Genomic DNA, 19,096 nt, shown 5'->3' with positions numbered 1-19,096 from the left:
TGGTTAATTATAGTCAAGGTCGTTTGGGAATTTGTGTTCCTGTCAGTATTTCTGTGACCAAACATCCTATTTCTGGGTACTGGAAATACTCACATACTTCAAATACTGCAAAAAAGATACCCTAGAAAAGAACTCAACCCTAAAATGAGAACAGGTGGAACCTGGCACTCAGGTTTCCTATGGAGCTGCATCCCTGCTTGTCAGCCAAGGCTTGTTTCACCTTTAGGACAGCAAAACAGCCACTGATGGGGTAGCATCAAATGGATATGCTTCTCCATCCCTCCAAAAACATTCCCTCCTTTTCCACTCTACTCTCTCTGGACACTGTGTTAATATACGTTTCAGTGCAAATGCTTGTAAGCAACTTTGTGCTAAAACTGTTCATTGTGTAGTCTGGAAAATCAGTCTTTTTTAAATTTTACTTTAAGGCTGGTATGTATAGTTTCTGTTTGTGTGGGGTTTTAATGGCATGCTTGTTCATGTTTGGTTAAATGTTTGTAGTGTCTCTGTGTGAGGTGTTGGTGCATCTGCCTGTCGGTTTAGTCGTGGAAAGGGACAGGATACCTTTGAGGGCAGTCTGTTACAGTAGTGGTGTAGCATCTTATCAGGCCTTCGAGGCAAGAGGAGACTTTCCATTTATTTAGGCTGGCTGTCTTATTGGAAAGAGAGAGGGGATCCCAATAAGATTAAGCACACTACTTTGCAAAATTTGTATTTGATGACTTTATTTTTCAGCTGCTACTACTATTTTACACTTTCAAAAGAACTGTTAAGAAGAAATAAGACCTTGATCTTCCAAAGCACCTCTCGACAAGATGGCAACCTTCTCACTGAAAATTGAGATTAAAAAGTCTCATTTGTTGATTAAAGTTTTGAGAGTAATTTGAGAGCCTGGATGTTACTTCCTCATGGTTTGAGAACATATTTCTTGCCTGACCTTGAGTATGATTGTTACTTGTACTCTGCCTACTTCCATTAAAGCAGTCAGGGCTTTTAGAAAATCAGGTTATGAGGAGGAACTGTCTTGTTTGTTAACATTTTCTGTATGAACTGGAAAAAAACAATAAAGGGAACTACACAAGAACAGAGCTTGCTGTTATGTGAGAGGGTGTTGCAGGGAACCCTGTGGCAGCAGGTACTGCTGGGATTTGTGAACTTGCAAGAGCAGTTGGATCCAAGTGATATTAGAGACACCACTGAGACCTGGAAAGGTTGAAGAGCCCAAGGACAGGTTGACTGGCCTGTCTAATCACTGGATGCCTGTGCTTTGTTTGAAGCCAGGTTGTCATCTTGCCTTTCCTCCTTCTAAAAACCTTCTCTAAGTTATGGTGGCAGGGCAAGGAATCGTTTCCTGTGGGTTTTTCTGGGTACTTCTAATGTTCTAGTACAGCTGGCTTATGTTCATGGTAATATTCAAAACTGAATTTTTTTCTTTACTTTCTTTCTGAAGGTACTTGTTGTTCATTGTGTCACATAGAAGCTAAAAGAACATTGTTTTCTTGAGCTGTTAAGAACAGCTGCAGCCTTTTCCTGAACACTGGGGGAGATTTTAGGATGGGTTTCCTAGAAAAGAGGGAGATAGTAGGTTGGTGCTAGCAGAACACCTTCCATTTACAGCAGACCTTTCCTTCTGGATAAGTGTACAGATGGATTTTTCTTGCTCCCCAGTGACCCAGGGAGGTTGTAGATGCAACATATGAATTATTCTGTAAGTCGAAGTTTTTGTAGAATGCTTGCTCTTTGATGGAATTGTATATAAGAGCCAGTCAGGGTAAAAGGTGTCTGTTTCCAGTCTGTATTCACTGCTAGACATTTCAGGGCTCTTGACCTTTACTCAGCCCTTTTTTGTCAAAATTTTCTCTGCTTTCTTGCTTTAATAGATTGTCTGTGGGCTCCACGGGCCTATGGACAGACAGCAATGCGTTTCATTCAGCACTAGTTGTCTGAAGGCACAGGTTGATGTACTTCAGGTAAATGTCAGCTTGGGTAAGGGGTATGGGGAACATGCCTGGAAAAAGATCATTTGCTTCCTTTTCTCCAGAAAGCTGGTGACTTGTGAGGAGAGGATGGATAAAGGAGGGAGGGGAGAAGAGGAAATCATAGGTTCTCCATCAGGTGGGAGGAAGAGACACCAGCCCATTAATCAGCTATGGCTCTTCACTAACTTTAGAGCATGCCAGGAAAGGATATAAGAAATTAAAAATTAAAAAAAGAAACCTAAGTTTAAAAAGACAGAGGTACAGAGGTCTGCACTCCTAATTTTTTTTTTTTTTTTTGCTTCTCTGCAGTATCAGCTTTTTCTTGTTCACAGAGAGACAAACAGACTCTTGTTTCAGGGGAAGGGGGTGGTGGGAGACCCGGGTAAGCAGCAAGGAATGTCCTGTTCACTGCCTCACTCGCTCCAGGTCCAAGACATGCAGGGGGGAGGATTTTAATGTATAACAAGCAGCAAAGTGTCAGAAAACAAACAACAATGAAAGCAAAATGCAGCCAGTAACCTTGGGGCTCTGACACTGAGCAAATGTTTATCAGAGGAAGATTCTGCTGGACATCACCGGATAAGAATGAGTTGATGTCACTCTTGGCAAGGGCGGGAGCTCGTTTTTTTCCACACAAACAGCACAACACAGCAAGGGGAAGGAGAGGGAACGGTGGGAAGGAGGGGAGGGGAAAGAGGAAGAGGAGGAGAGAGCTCTCTGCTATAAATTGTTCTAATAAAAATATACTAAGGCATGGCTTGTTTTGTTGGAAGGCGTCGGCGTGCTGGGACATAAATAGACAAAAGTTAAGGATGGACCAGGGCTGCTCCTGCACTGTGGCTCTGCAGACCTGTGCACAGATTCCTGACAGCTGTTGCGTAATTTGCTTTGACTTGCTCCCAGCCCAGAATATACCACAGGCTTATTCCTGTGGCCCTCATTCAACCAAATCTCATTTGGCTTCAATGGGAATTTCTGCTTGAATAAAGGAGTTCAGCTTTTGTGACCTCTGGTAGTTTCTGTGCCTGGCCAATGAGTAGGAGGGCATCCCCTCACCCTCAATCTCTCTGTGTCCTTATTTTGAAGCTTCATCGTATTTTATACTTCAAGTAATGCAGAGTTTTCTCTGTAGAAAACGACTTACATCACATAGGCAGCAGAACAGTGAAAGCTGCCTTTCGACAGGGATCACTTGCTAGCCAAGAAGCAACAACTGGTAGATATTTGGTGAATTTCAAGGTGAGCGGTCTTGGAAAGCACCTCAGAAAAGATGTCGGTATGATGAGTGGATGTAGTGATAGAACAGTTCTAGAAAAAAAATTGCTCCTAGAAATGAAACAATCAATCGTCTAAAACCAAAAAAACATGGGAAATCTTTAACAGCATCTAATCTATATGTTGTCTATATACTGAAACATCTACTGCTCATCATCCCCTGTATGAATGCTCCTGCAGAGCGTGAAGTGACAGGGATTCTAAGAAAAAAATAATTTTAAAACATATAACAAGAATAGGAGATGTATAGTGTTTGCTCTGTGTTCATGCACTCTAGCTCAGAGCAGACCATTTGTAAAGTGGCTCAAGTTAAACTAGAAAAGAGCTCGCCTAGGCTGGAAGAGGTGTGAGTATTGAGCCTTTTAGGAATGTGGATGTGAGGTACTTTTTGTGTTGTGCCTCTTTCCCTTTCCTCATCCTCACCGTGTACTCAGGTTGCTATTAGCAACCTGAGCTATCCAACCATCTCTAATGTGTTTGTGTGGTTATCAAACAGCCCTTCAGGATATGGAGCACTTGTGGGAAATGGGGCCATTCTCTTCATGAACGTTACAGGATTTAAGAGCTGGGTTGTTTAGAGCCCAGACTTTTCAGATCAGGTAAACAATGTGACATGTTCAGCTGGCTCTCACCACCAGCCTTGTAGAGCTGCTGTGGCAGTGGAAGGAGGCAAAGCTTTTACATTTGACCCTCTTGCTATGGGATTCCCTTAGGTATGTGTGACCCTCTGGAAGCTTTTCCATTTGATCACTTCCTGCTAGACCATGGTGTCTCCTTCAGAACACTCAGCTGGCATGGTGTGGATGGAGGGAGCAGATTGGAGTGTTCTCTGGTGAATGACCTTACTGGACTCGTGTGCACTTGAGACCTTTGCAGTGACTCAGCTCTGGGCATGAGCAAAGAACAGTGCATCAGCCCTCAAGGCACACTGGACAAGGAAAAGAAAAAGCTGTTGTGTTTGTGTTGGCTGGAGCCTTTGATAAGTGCAGGCAGTTTCACTTGGGAAGGAGGAACAGTCAGGTTTGTTGCATGTTCCACTCCTTTATTGAAAGCTTTCAGAATCAAACAAATAACTGCTGCTGCAAGTGCTGTCTTCCTCTCTTAAATTAAGTCATAAGAAGGGGAAAAAACACACATTCATTACCTACACAGTTGAATGAAAAATTTTAAGGTTCTGGTGAATTTTTAGGAGAGTCTTAAGAAGTAAAATCTGTGGACTTTAAAGTTCTAACATGTTCTAAATTGTTTTATACCTTAATTTTAAATAAGTTGAAGAGGTAGATAGTGTTACATGTTGCTGTTGCTCGTATTTATGTAGAGCTAGTTTTCCTATTCTTTCTTCTCCAGTCCAGGAAGAGATGCATATGTGTCTGCACTATCACACTTTGTTTTCTTATTGCTTTTAGATTTTTATTGTTAGGGCAGAGATGTGGAGTCAACATGTTGATATGTATTTATATTAGTAAGAACAAGAAACGGTTCTTCTGTCATCACCCCTGTGGTTACAGATGATCCCAGATGATCAAAATTCTTCTACAACTTCAGAAAATGTGTGGCCTTTACTGAAATCTACCTCTCAGTCTGTTTTTGTGTTGTTTGAAAAAGCAGTGCTAAAATCACTGCAAAAGTGGAGATGTTTGCATAGGACTTGATATGAAACAAGCATCTGGAACAGCTACTTTCTGTTAATAGCTGCAGAATTAATTGCTGTCAGTGTCACAAACCAAGTTGTTGTTTCAATGAAGAGAAAGTGAGCTTTATGGACATGTATATATATTAATATTAGACTCACCAGCTGAATAACTGTTCAGTGTTTTTAGTTCTATTTGGCTGTTGTGCATATTTTCTAGTATTAGGAGCATCTGGTATTAGTATGTCCTCGTGTACCACAATTACTCTCATTGGTGGTATTCCAGTGTTGTGCTATGTATCCATAACATGATCTTCCTCACGGTGCAGGAAGATTATGCCAAGAGTGAGTTCTGTGCTCAGGGAGGTGCTTTTATAAGTTTGCATGCCAGACTCTGCCCCAGACTGTGGAAGAATGTCTGTCTGTCTGTCTCTCTCCAGATCATCCCCAGAGCAGGAGAGTCAGTGTAACAGCTGTGAGGAGGGAGGACATACCTACGGCTTTGTGTTTCGTGCTGCTTCTGGGGCTTGTTGGCCCCCTTGTGAGCCAGCTTGGCTCAGTGGGATGAGGAGAATGCAGGAGTGACAAGTAGGTAGTTTTCTGGTAGGTTGGTGGGCTGAATCCATCTGTGTAGGAGCTTAGTGAGAACCAGAACTGGAACAAGAAAGGCAAGGAGGGGTGGCAGAGCAACAAGAATGAATTCCATTTTTGGGACAGCACCCCAAGATCTACTCAGGATGTAGTTCTGAGAGTGTGTCTTTAATAGGGACAGGGGACTTTTCCTACTGCTAGGAGGCTTTCCAGCTTTATAGGTATTGTAACGGACCTTATAAGTACCTTGAGGGAGATATGATTTAGGATGAGCAGAACTCCACCTGCCCCTTATTTGAAACCTTTGTGGTGAAGTTTTGCTGTAAAATGACTGATACTTTCCATGACAGACATAGGAAACTGGTTCATGCTGTGTGTGAGCACACCATCAGCAGGCTGGATATAGAAAAATAAAAAAACAAGGGGGGATGTTTTTACAGCTGCCCTGTTTTGAGGGGGTTAAGTGGAGGAATTAATGAATTGTTTTATTCTGGCTATTTCTAACTGCAGAGAAGTGGCGCACGTGCTGGAGTCAGGCTCAAAAGCTCCCAGGTTTCCTGAGCCTGGGCTGTTACAGCTGGTAAAAGCAGTACTCCTAGATTGAGTTGCCTAGAAGGACGGGATCACACAAATGTCATTAGGTATTCAAAGCTTGCTTAAGTAGCAGCTTATTTTAATAGTGAGATTACGTTCTTTCATAATATTTTTACTAATGAGTTCATTTACTGAACTGCAGAAAGAATGTAAACTGAGGAGGTGTGGTTTGCTTTATTTTCCCCCCCTCCCCGGGAATTTTAAAACACTTTGTGCTAAGGATTCCTTTTTGTGCTTTGTCTTTGTTCAAAGCACGTTGCACTTGAAAGTATTTGACAGAAGATGATAAATGCAGAGGTAATGCAGAGCACAGAGGGCCACTTACTTCTGTAAGTGAAACTGTAACTGTTGAATGTTTTAGGTGCCATAATAAGGCCCTCCAAACTGAGTGATTAGTTTCTTAAAAATGCTGTCAGAAGTAAATCGTGTGTGTGTTGTAGCCTCCTTCCCTCCCCAGCTCAGCTTTTAGGTCATTTCAGTATCCTAAATTTGGTTGTTATAATTTCATGCCAGCTTCATGTTTCCCTCTCTGGACCTTTTAGTAGATAACCACTTATCCTCAAAAACAAGAGAATCCAGTTAAACTTGTTATAAGAAAAAGCAAGGAGCCATTTCTTAATTTCTGTAAAGTATATGATGTATGAGCTATGTACGGATGGATTATAAAATATCAAATATTTCCTCAGCCCCACTTAGACTTTGCTACTCCTGAGTAGTGCAGCCATTTCAAGTCAGGCTGGTAAAGCCTTCAGGGTAGAAAAGTGTCATTCAAATTAAAATTGCATGTGACATGGCAGCCCACATTGCTAGCAAAACTACTGAGTGATAAGTTTGGTTGCATGTGAGAAAAGAAGATAAAGTAGAAAAGGTCAACTCTGTTGCATTTACAAGTTTGCTCCTGTTCTTTGCTGTATTTTTCTGAATGCACATGGTAGAGATAAATTACTGTTCCTAGTACCTGTGGCTAGAAGATGCCAATAGTATATTTTGGACAATGCTTCTTTAATGCACATTTTAAACAGTGCTGTTGAAAAATAGGCAAGGGCCATGATATGGCCATAATTCTTTTTATTATGGCAATGTGCCATCGTTCTGTCCACTGTATTGTGCGGGTACAAAACTGGTAGGAAGTAAATGAGTTGGAGTTGATGATTGTTGTGAGTCCCTTCCAACTCAGAATATTCTGTGATTCTGTGGAAAGTACCAAAGAGAGATTGTGTTTCATGAATATAAATGATGGTTATACCAGTACCAGCACTGGGCTTGGTTTGCAATTACAAAGTACTGATAAAACCTTCACTAAGAGATCCTATTACTTATTTTAAAAGGAACTCTTTTTGTGAAGATTTTCTCTAGCACTTATAAAGCAGTTTTCTCCATGCATGGAAAAGAACTGAAATCTTGGACTTGCTGAACCTGTTAGTAAATGGCTGGTTGATCAGTCTTGCTCCTTACCATGCTGTGAAAATAAATTGCAAACAAGACTCTCAGATTTACATCTGAGCTGAAGAAAATGCCCAAAAGTAAACTGACACTGCTGTCTGTTAATTTTCTCAGAACTTCTGGACTCTTGGTGTAAGCAGCACAGTGCATGTGCCCCATTGTTTACCTGGGGTTAGTCTGTGTACACAGGCTGGTTATTGTGGAACAGCAAACCTACCCCAATTTCACGTGGGTGCCCTTGTGCTTAGAAGTGATTTTAGATGTCACCTTTTCTCTAAACCACAAAATGCTGGTATTTTGGGGCTTTTTTTTCCTGCTGGTATGGGCTGTGTCGTGGATGAACACCCATGCACTTTTGCCTAAAATAAAATAAACATTGCTGTGAGGCTTATCTTTAACACTAGTAATAGAATCAGTTGCATGGGTTTTGGCTTGTAGATTCTTCTAAACATTCTTTAAAAGAAATTGTGTGTATTTGATCCTGCTGTCCCATTTCTCATCCATGTGCAGCCTAGAAAACTTTGTAGTGAGAGAGATACAAAAGGTAGTTAAGCTCCTATTATTTTAAGGAAGATGAATGGACTGGTAAAGTTGAGACTCACTCAAGGCTTTGCACACATAAAATAATTGAAGTGACATCTTGTTGCTGCTAGAACAGAGAAGTTCTCCTCTGTCCTTTCCTTCCCCCTCTCCTGCCTCTCCTGGGACTAGCTCTAGTATTTGATCTTGTGGTGCTCTGATTCCTTCTGCTACCCGAGAGGGAAGAGGAAACCACAGGATTAGTTGTCTGTGGTTTTAGTGGAGTGAATAATTTTCTGTGCAAGAGCTGTGGTGAGGCACGTGATGAGGAAGGTGGGAGTTGGATCTTCCTTTCCGTGGAGCATGAATTTGGGAGTCAGAAGGAAGAAGCTGTTGATTTGGCTCTGGCTTTTATGAATGTTTAGTAGCTATCTGGGAGTCTGTGTGGGAGAGGCCGTGTGGATGCTCAGTGCTCAGCCCTTGTGGTGCTGTAGGAAATGAGGCTCCTCTGCTGCCTGCCCCTCTGGTGTTTGGTATTTGAGGGTCAGAGAAGGGGAGGGATGTTCTGGTGCTGAAGTCATCAGGCCAAGGGACAGCAGCTTCCATGTGGTCTCAGATAAATCATCTAATGTCTCGGTGCCTCAATTCCTCATCTTTTAAGATGATGTTAGTCTTCTAGCTTTTGGGTTTGCAGAGCAGTTAGAATAACAGGGTCAGCTGCAGCCCTTGGATGTGACGTGCTAGTATGACCAGATGATTGTACCCCATGGGTCTCTCGTAGTGTGTTTTCAAGAAAAAAGGGGTGTTGCAAAGCAAATACAGTTTATTGCATAGAGCAAGAGCATCGTCCCTCACTTCCCTGTGAATAACCCTGCCCTTTTTTCCACCCTTGTGTCTATTTTTATACTTAGAGCTCTGTTGCAGGAAGTTGGCCCTATGATATTGGAACTGTGTAGTCAAAACCACTTCTTTTCCATATTACTTCTGTGCTGTAGAAGTGAAAAGTTCATGGGGAGATGGACTAAGTAGGATCTTGACACTTTTTGTTGACAAAGTGCAGCTGTATGTTTTCTTCGGAATATATTGTGTACTTTTTTCCCTACCTGAAGCTTCAAAAGAAGTTTCCAGTTTTGTGGCAACCTCTAGGAACTTTTTGAAGGTGTAACCCCTGGGCAATCTCGTACTTGCAGAATATTTGAATCTTTAGTGACTCCAGACTGAAATCTCAGCACCTGCAGATGGTGCACTGTTGTTTCCTTTTCTTTTGGACCTTCAGGTTCCTAACAACCTAAATGAGGCAGCATTTCTGATTTATTTCAGCTTCACTCCTTTTAAGTATCACAAACAAAAACTTACTTAATGTAAATAATAGTAACAGCAAATTCCCCTCTGAATCACAGTTTCTTTAATGTAAGTTATGTGACCTCAATAGGTGGAGTGTGAGGGGTTTCTCTTACAATGGTAGCAAGCTGCATTTTTATAGAAGCCTAAATGTCCTGGATCCTCTTAATGTTTGTTTTTTGAGACACATGGTGGAGGAACAAAAGGGGAGGTGATTTTATATTTATGTATCTCAGTGACTAATGTCTTGCAGGCCATAACCGGGGAGTGTTAGGAGACCCAGGTGGGGAATTCACATAGAGAACATATTTGTGCTCTGTGGTCAGAAAAGCTGCCTCATAAAGGGTTTGACAAGAGGAGAGTCCTCAGCCCATGTGTCACCCATGCAGAAGTAAATGGTCACATGGTACCGACTCCAGAGTAGAGGGAAAATCTGCTGCCACAGCCAACATTCTTTGCAACAATACAAATGTGTTCTTTGCTCACACAATAGCTATTCAGTTTGCTTACAGTCATTGTGCTCCCCCACTAAAGTTCAAAGGAATTGAAAATATACACAGGCAACAAAGCCAACTTTTGTTTTGGAGTGAGTATGTATTTTAGTACAAGGTATTTTTTCAGTGAGATTTTGAGAAAATTAACTGCTCTGAGTAAAAGATCATGTGGTCATCCACATTTCTGGATGAATAATAGTGATTTTATTTTTATTTCATTTTTCAGTTTTTTTATGATTGACTTTTGCTAATTACCTTTTTCTTAGGGGTGGCCTGAGTTTTCAAATTTGAGTGTATAAATATTGATCTTTCCTAACCCAGGTGTTATTAAAAACATGCAAACAAATAAAACCTTCCTCAACCAACCAAAAGCAAACCATCAAAAACCCCACAACAAAACCAAAACAACCTTCAGAAAAGTTATTTTAACTGTTCAGGCTTTGCTGAAAAATTTAGTCTTTTCTTGGTTTTTGAGCATGAGAGAGGAAGTACACAATTAGAATTCAAAGCATTTAGTCACTAAGAGTCCTGTAAATCTGATTACAATATCTGTATGCAAGTATTTTAATACCTTTTATTCTGCTGCACATAGGTGTGCAATTCTTTCTTTTCAGTAGATGATATTGAAGTGCACCTGCATAGAGAATATGTGGAAATGAGCTCTCTGTTGCAGCTGATGAGAAGCTGCTGCTTCCAAACATGTGCAAGCAGCAACGGTCAAGAAACAAGACTCCATCTTTAGGGATGTAATTTCATCTGTTTCTTGTGTGGATCTTTTTTTGGTACTTAGGAATCTTGAAGGTACTGGCAAAACAATCTTCCCATGCAAATAGCAACAAGGAAGACAGCGATAATAAAAGCGTTAATCTGTGGCCACTGAGGCCAGACTTTATTTAAGCAGCTGACCAGACTGGGTAGCTTCTACCTAAGAGCTTTAGAAATGCTTGATGAGGCAAGTTGTGGGGTTGATAGTTTTTAAATACCCTTGGAACACAGAAAAATTCCTGGAGACTTGAAAAACACTAGTTCTTTTTGAGCTGAAACTAATGTTGCCTTGATGATAGGAAATAAAATGACACTATTATATATACTATGTTGTTATTATATACTGTAACTGTAATCTACTCAAATTAATATGAAATAGAAGAGCTGAATAATTTTACTGTCATGGATTAATTTTATGAAGAGGAATATCATTAAAAAAATGAGAGTGGCAAGAGAAGTGGGGAATGGCTGAAATAAGTTTCAGGCAGCATAGGTGGGTTTGAAGAATGGTAGAAGGAAAAGCAGTGTAGTTAAAGCAGTATGAAGGGACCCGTAGGCAAAAAGATACCCACACTGCAAAAATAAACAAAAAACCCCCCAAACCCAGACAAAAAGAAGCTTGTGTTAGGAGAGTGAAAGCTTAAAAACTGTAGTGAATTACTTAGGAAGTCATCAGAAAAGCAGAACAGAAATCTCCTTCAGAACGGCTTGAAGGAAAGCCATTTTCTACTTGTATGTACTTAATAAAAATAAAAAAAACCTAAAAGCTTTTTAGGTTCTCTGGAAGCTTGCTGGAGAGTCTGTGGGATTGTCTTCAGAAGGGACTTTCAGAGAAGCATCATTCTTTACAAGGATGAATGAGAAGTGTTCACAGAAGAGGTTTTTGAAAAAATGGTAATGCCCATCATAATAACCCTCCAAAACCAGGTACCAGCACCAGGAATGCCTCTGGAAAGCTGACAAGCCATTGCTAACCATGGTGTGGAACTGGGGGAAGAGGCGATGATGTGCACTGTAATGCACACTCTTAAAAAGGGTGTTGATGATTAGCAGGTCCTGCAAAGGGGTAGCACTTAAAAAAGCACCTGCATTTTTAGAGGTGTGACCAATATACTCTGGAGAAGAACTGACTTGGCTTTTAAAGAGAGAAGTAAGGCCTCAGGTTAGAGGTGTTTGAAGGTGTTACAGAGGTAATCCAAGAAGTTCAGTTATCTGTGGGAGAGGAGACTGATCCAGTGGGGTTTTTGAGCTTGGAAAGATGTTGGAATGAAGTACAACCTGCTCAGACTTCTGTTGTGTCACAGCACAACTACAGAGCACAAAGCAAGTGAGAATGGTTTTTCTCATGCTGTGTAAATAAGCATCATACTTATTGTCACAAGATATTGTGGAGATAAAGCTATACCTTTCAAAAAGGAGTAGTGAAATTCAAGTATCCACAGCTTCACTGAGCACAGTCTTTTCCGCCTAAAATTTTTATTAATATCTTGTGAGGCATGAAAAAGATGGTTTTTTCCCTAAATGTCCACTGTTGTTAGATGTTGGAAGCAGTATTCTGGGCAAGGTAAACTTCTGGTCTGATTTAGGATGGTGTAACTTCTCAAATCCTCTCTTATATTCCACAGAATGATTGGTTAGCTCATCACAGCAACTCTTTCTGGCCTTAAAATTAGTAACAAGACCCCACAACCTCATATGCTTTGCAGTCTGTAATAATAAATTAACAACCTACCGGTTTTCTTTTTGTAATGCCTGCTGTTACTGGTTGAAAAGGGGATTGACAAGTGGAAGTACAGAAGTCAAAAAGAAATATTAATGCTTTTCAGGTTGGAAAGCACTCAAAGTGTTGCTGGGATTGCCCACTAAAGCAGCAGAACATAACTATGGTGGGGTCCTGTGTTCTGTATGGGTGTAGAATCAGCATTGCGTGAAAAGCTTGCTTTCAAGAACTTCACTTCTAGTCATAAAAATGCTTTTTAAACTAACAGCTTTCTTCTGCTCAGTAGGATATGATTTGTTGGACGTGTATGTTGACCTGGAACCAGCAAGGAGATGACTAAGTAGGAGGAAAATGGTTTTAACATGCCTCTGCTTTGCCAAGGAATATGGAAACAATAACAGATTTGTCAAGTTTGTGGGTCAGCTAGCCTTGTAGTGATATATGATATTTCTCTGTGCGCGACGTACTTGGTGTATTGAGCTGTTTTTTTCTGAAGCATCATTGTGCTTTAGAAATGTGACTCTTTCTTTGTCCCAGCTGCTGTTTGTCACCTCCTGGTCATGCTGTTTAGTGACCAGATGTGTGAGTAGGTGGGAGATTTGACGTCTCGTCATCATGGCAGGCACAGAGGTGGTCTGTGGTCTTCCTTGTTTTATGGTGTAATTGGATAGCCAGGACTGTGCAATGTTTGGCACTCGCCAAACCCTTCTGGTCCATGCACTGGAGCTGTGCAGGAGGCCTTCTCCTGTTCTTCCCTTCCTGTTCTCTCCAGCCACAACACCCCCGTGGAGCCCTCCCTCCCTCCCTCCCTCCCTCCCTCCTCATGCTGGGGTGTGTTGTATCACTCATGTGCCAAGGAGCCTCTTCCCAAGGCTCCAGACAGTGCACAGAGGGTTTCTGGTGTGCTTCCTTCTTTGGAAGAGAACCAGCAGCTTGAAAAATGAGTATTCAGTTTAATAAGAAATGAAAGCTCTCGATGCTGTTTTCTTTTCATTTAAGAGCAGAACTGTGCTCTTGGGGGGCTGGGGAGTAATAATCCCCCAGAAGAAATCACAGGAACACCATTTCCTCAGTGCAGAAGGGAGAGTGGTTGGTTGCTCTGAGATATGCTGGTGGCCAGGTTCAAGTTCTGGATGTTTCAGGAGCGAGCCTGAAGCACTCAGTGACCTCTGTCTCTCCCCTTTTTGGCACTTGTAAGAGTGACCTAGTAAATATGTTATTGCAACAGATGTGATCTCATATCCTCTTACAAACCACATGTAGACCAGTCACTGAGGGATGGCCTTGTTCAGTGGAGAGGTCAAAATGTGGGACAAGGCTTTAAGAAGGAAGCAATGATTTACAAGAGGAGAGATTTTTAATAATACATTATAATAATATAAATAAGATTTGCTAAAAAACAAAATGCACCAAATTAATTAAATCATAGAATGGTTTTGGTTGGGAGGATGATCAGATGGTTGGGAGGTTTTGGTTGGGAGGATGACAAGATGATCTCTGAAGATCATCTAGTCCAACCGCCCTGTCATGGGCAGACATCTTTCACTCCCTTTCACTAGATGAGGTTGCTCAAAGTCCCATCCAACCTTACCTTGAACACTTTCAGGGATGAGACATCCAACTTCCCACCACCCTCATGTTTACAATGTTTAAAGACACATTTACAGTGTCTTCCTTATGTCCAATTGAAATGTCTTCATGTTTAAAACTACTGTCCCTTGTGCTGTCACCTGGTGCAAGTCTCTCTTTCTCTTTTTCACAAGTCCCTTTAAATACTGATAAGGTCTCCCTGGAGATTTCTGTTTCTTAGACTGAACAACCCCAGCGCTCTGTCTTTCCTCACTGGAGAGGTGTTGCAGCCTTCTGACCATTTTTGTGTGCCTGTTGTGGCCTCACTCCAGCAGATCCATGTCTGTCTCGTGCTGGGTCCCCAGAGCTGGATGCAGTGCTCCAGGTGGGGTCACAGCTGAGTGGGGCAGAGGGGAGTGTTAGAAAGAAATGCAGATTTATAGCGTGGTTAGTAAGTGGTTACAGTGAGCAGCAAAAAATGGTGGATTGACCTTCTGACAATGGGAGTTCCTGCCAGGCTGCGTGGCCTTTTTGGGCCCTTGTTTACTGTACTTTTTCCTTTCTTGCAAGTTGAAAATAAGCTAAATTGTTCTCTGGCATTGTCAGCATTACCCCAGAGGTCTTTGAAGAAGCTAATTCTTTTGGTTTCTCCCTACTGCATCACCCAGAATAATACCATGGTCTATCTTTAAGCAGCATATGATGTTTGTTTTTATCCCTAGTCCAAACATTTGTACTGGATTGTATTTCCCCCTCTGCTTCTTATGAAGGAATTCCAGCTGAATAGGGAATGTCTCCCTTCACTCGAGCTTGTGTTTTTCAGGATAGGAAATGAGAGGCTTAGGTTTATTAATTTTTGTTTTAGCATTATGTAACCTGTGCAAGGCTGTAAGTACATGAGTTTAAGTAGCATGTTCTTTATTAGCTCATTTTACAGTCCTTGGCCTATTCCACTTCAAAATTCTCATAAGCAGCATAAGTTGGCCAAAGTACATACTTCATGTTAATTAAATCTCTCAAACAGTGTCTAATTTTCTTTTTCCTCTTGCAGTTGGTGAGAGATTAGTAATAAAAGAAAATTAGTTTGCTGATAGCATCATGTATTTGATCAGTGCAGAGACAGGATAAGTGCCTCAGGTGTGTGGTGAACTCTTCATTCCTATGTGAACATTCAGCATATTAAAAGTTGACAACATTATTTGAACATTCATCCTGACAAGATAATATTGTAAAAGATCCCAATTTGTGAACTGAGGAAGCACAAGAATATGAAACATAAACAATTTTTAAAAGGTCTTACTTCCTTCAGTGAGTTTGTTCCTGTCATAGTTTTGTACTTTACCTGAAAGTAAATTTGAAAGATCTGCATCTAAGATTTTGTTTGAGATTATTCCCTCCAAAACATAAAAAAAATATATTAAAAAATAACTTGATTGTTGCTAGTACAGGGTTTTGGGACTAAATGGTTTGTTTCTTCTCCTCACCTCTTGACTGAGACAATACAATTGTAGTGGACAAATCAGTAAAACAAAATTACCTTTTTTTAAATCTCTTATGATGAGGTTTTGTGTGGAGAGCAATTGAGAGCATCCTGGGAGAATAAGATGCTGAGTGTTGATGAAATGCAAACCTGCTTCTTCATATTTGATGAAGTTACTGTCTAGTTTTATTTTCATTTTGATGGGCAGATGTTTTCAAAAAGGTTTAACTTGCTCATATTCATAAGATATTTCTGACTTGCTTCTTGGTTTCTGTCTTGCTCTTGTGCTTTAGCAAGAACTCGATGTCACCCGTTGTAGCTTCCAATAGGCATGGGGGCCATTCAAAATACTTTCCATTTTCCACTGAGGTACATTCTTAGAAGAGCTTTTCCAATCCAAATAACTGGCATTTATTACTTTTTAATTGCTTACTGTGATACTTGCTTACATTTGCTGTTTTAATGTCTTTTCCTGTCTGTAAAAGGAGAGTCCCAGAGGGCACATGCGTGCAGTCACTGAATTCAGTTTACATAGCTTGATGGATGTTTTGGGGAAAGCACATTGTGTGTGTGTGCAGTTTGTCACAGATGGTGTCCCAACAAGAAGAGAGTTGTGCTAATGCTGAAGGAAAATGAAATAAAAGTAAGCAAATGAAATAGCAAAAAAGAGAGCTTAGCATCATTTTTTCCAGCTGCTGTGGGGAAGGTGGTCAGTGTGGCATACACATGCTTGAGCTCAGCAGACATTCTCAAGTTGCACTATGTAGGCAACAACCAATGGGCAGGAGAAATTTCTCTGAGCAATTCTGCTCCTCTGAATATTAACCAGTGTCCCACTTTTAAGTCCAATGTCTTTTTTTTGGGGAGCTTTTTTGTGAAACCTGGTCATGAAAGTAGGTCGGGATCTTAATTCCATATTAAAGAAACAAAAAGAGGTATATTGCTAGTCTTTGAGAGTGTAAAGAAAAGCCTTAGAAGGTAGAAGAGTTCTGAAGCTTTAAAAAAGGCAAGGTGGGCAAGATGGAGACAATTCACCCCTAATAATTTAACTTAAGGGGGGCCATTTGTTTACTCAGGTTTGTTTTGGGGGACCAGTGAATTTTTAGAGCTCTGGTCTTGGCAGTGTGAGTGTGGTGAAAATAGTATGATTCCAGTGCCCTTCTGAGAATGCAGATCTCAACTCCTTCCTCTTCTGTCTTACATGAAGTAGAAGAGTTCTACATTCTTCGCAGTTTAGGATTGCTTGTGGAGGAGAAAAAACAGGACTTGCATATTGCTGAAAATTGAGGAGATGTACATGATGGACCATGATGTATTTAGCATCTGTTTAGGCTCTGTCAGGGAGGGCCAAGCTCTATGACGAACTGTTCTGTGCACTGCTGTACATTCAAAACGTCCTTAAAAGATTCTGAATTAGCTTTTCATCACCCCTCCTAAATCTTGTCCACTGGGTTTGTTCTGCTGTATTGTGTTTGTGGGGTGCCCCGTGGCAGGAAGGAACAATGAATCTGACTCCATGTTCTCAGAAGGCTAATTTATTCTTTTAAGATACTATGTTATAATAAAGAATACTAAACTAAACTATACTAAAGAATACAGAAAGGATACTGACAGAAGGCTAAAAAGATAATAATGAAAACTTGTGACTCTCTCCAGAGCCCTGACACAGCCTGGCACTAATTGGCCAGTGAGTGAAAACAATTCACAGCAGAAACCAATGAAACAGTCACCTGTTGGTAAACAGTCTCCAAACACATTCCACATGTGGGCAAAACAGAGGAGAAGCAAATGAGAGAACAATTGTTTTCCGTTTTCTCAGAGGCTTCTCAGCTTCCCAGGAGAAAAATCCTGGGCGAAGGGATTTTTCAGAAAATGTGGATGCCACACTGCTGTCTCTTGGATTGCAGCTGAACTAACAGTATCAGCAGTCAGATTAACTCCGGGCCTTCCTTTGCTCTGCAGGACTCCTCAGCGGGCAGACGTCTCCAACCAACGCCAAGCTGGAGAAGCTGGATCCGCAGCAGGTGCTGCAGCTGTGCCTGCGCTACCAGGAGCACCTCCACCAGTGCGCCGAGGCCGTGGCCTTCGACCAGAACGCGCTGGTGAAGCGCATCAAGGAGGTGCGGGGCGGGGACGGGCCGCGGGGCCGTGGGGCCGCGGGGCCGGGCACGGCGCTGGCTGAGCTGCGGCAGCCCGGGCACGCCGGGGCAGCCCTGCGCCTGTGCCCTGCGAGCCCAGTGCCCGGGCTGGCACTGCGGCTCCTGCCAGGCTGGCTGTGTGCTGGCTGTGGCCCGGGAGGCCTGGCCCTGAGCAGCGGCTGCTCCTCTGGAATGGCAAGTGCTGCAAGCAGCTCTTGCGGAAGTAAAAGATCACTGAAATTTTTAAGGTAGCTCCTTATTTAGGTATGTACAGCATACATTTTATTGTGCTCCATGGTTAGGCTCCAGTTTAAGGAAGGAACATCTGAACATCTACCTGACCATCTTCTGTGGCTGGAGAAGGTAGTACTTCAGTGGATTTGTAGAGCTAGATTTGTTCTCAACTGTGGGAACCCAGGACATCCCTCTGGGTGCCCTGGATGGCCAGAGCCACTGGCAGGGGGCTCTGAGACCCTGGCATGCAGCCAAAGACACACGTGGGGTTTTGATCTTAGCCCATGGAGCAAGTTACTAACTCTGTATGAAGAATTACAAGCCACACACACAAGTTTAGGTATTGTAGTAGAAGTAGTCATGAAGTGAAAGGAAGGATTTTTGAGTGCTGTACAGGGGGGTTTTAAGCCTTGTACGCAGGGGTCCAAGTTTTGTACGTGGGGGATCTAAGATGGAGGGATTTGGGTGTGCCCTGTCCTCTTTCTTTCTCCTTCCTAGCCTCCATGTCTTTGGTGACGTTGGCACTCACAGATTGGTTTAGAGTAGAAAGTCACCATTCAATATAGATAGTAGGCATTGGGGAAAAAGGTATAAACATGTAGTACATAATATATGATATAAAAGATGGCACCAGCCCCCTGGGAGGGCAGTGTGCCTTTGTCTGACTGAATGGGCCACAGCAGTTCAGGGAAGAGAATGTTTTAGATAACCAACAATAAACAACCTTGAGACCGGACAACAGAAGACTACTGAGTCTTTCTTTGAAGGCACGGGTTGGAGGAGAGACTTTTCCGTCTTTTGGGGTCACCCCAATCCAGGGCATGAAACCCCACACTCAACTAACCGTAACCCATAACATGCCATCTCATTTCCAATCTCTATGGCAAAAAGTTCTCCTGTGCTGCTGCTTTTACCACTAAACCATCATTTGGAACACTGATCTGTTTAAATATTGAATGATACTGTTTGGGATTGAAATAATTCCTGGGATGAGCATCCTGCAATGAGATTGTCTTTCTCATGTGTGACTGCTGATGTTGGGAGCAGTAGAATGGCTGCCAGATTTTATTTTTTAAAAATCAAGAGTCTGGCATGACAGGGAAATGTTGCTTGAGGTGTTTTCTCAGATACTCCCAGATGTGTAGAAGAGCTTGTGAGTTCTGCATATCTCAAAAGTCCTTGAGAGCAAATACCTGTTCAGTGTCAAAAAATGTTTTTGAGCATGTGGTTAATTTTTATTCACCAAGTATAAACACTGACCTTGATTTGTTGTTGCTCTATTGGCTTAGAGTTAAGAAAATCCTACATGACAAACTGGGTAATA

At 41.8% G+C, this 19,096-nt stretch overlaps 1 protein-coding gene across 2 annotated transcripts in view; it reads left to right on the top strand.

Moving 5' to 3' along the window:
- BORCS5 (BLOC-1 related complex subunit 5) overlaps nt 1-19,096 on the top strand; it is a 63,164-nt gene that overhangs the window by 25,301 nt on the left and 18,767 nt on the right. Inside the window, exon 3 of one of the 2 annotated variants that reach the window (XM_038155126.1) lies at nt 17,363-17,520. In XM_038155126.1, coding sequence (XP_038011054.1) covers nt 17,363-17,520 — 158 coding nt within the window. Of the gene's footprint in view, nt 1-17,362; nt 18,071-19,096 lie in introns of those variants that run through there. The other variant, XM_038155125.1, reaches the window with a different exon arrangement.

This window comes from Motacilla alba, chromosome 1A (assembly GCF_015832195.1).
Source record: "Motacilla alba alba isolate MOTALB_02 chromosome 1A, Motacilla_alba_V1.0_pri, whole genome shotgun sequence".
Lineage (NCBI taxonomy): Eukaryota > Metazoa > Chordata > Aves > Passeriformes > Motacillidae > Motacilla > Motacilla alba.
The sequence above is the reverse complement of the archived record's forward strand: the minus strand, read 5'-3'. Positions and strand labels throughout refer to the sequence as shown.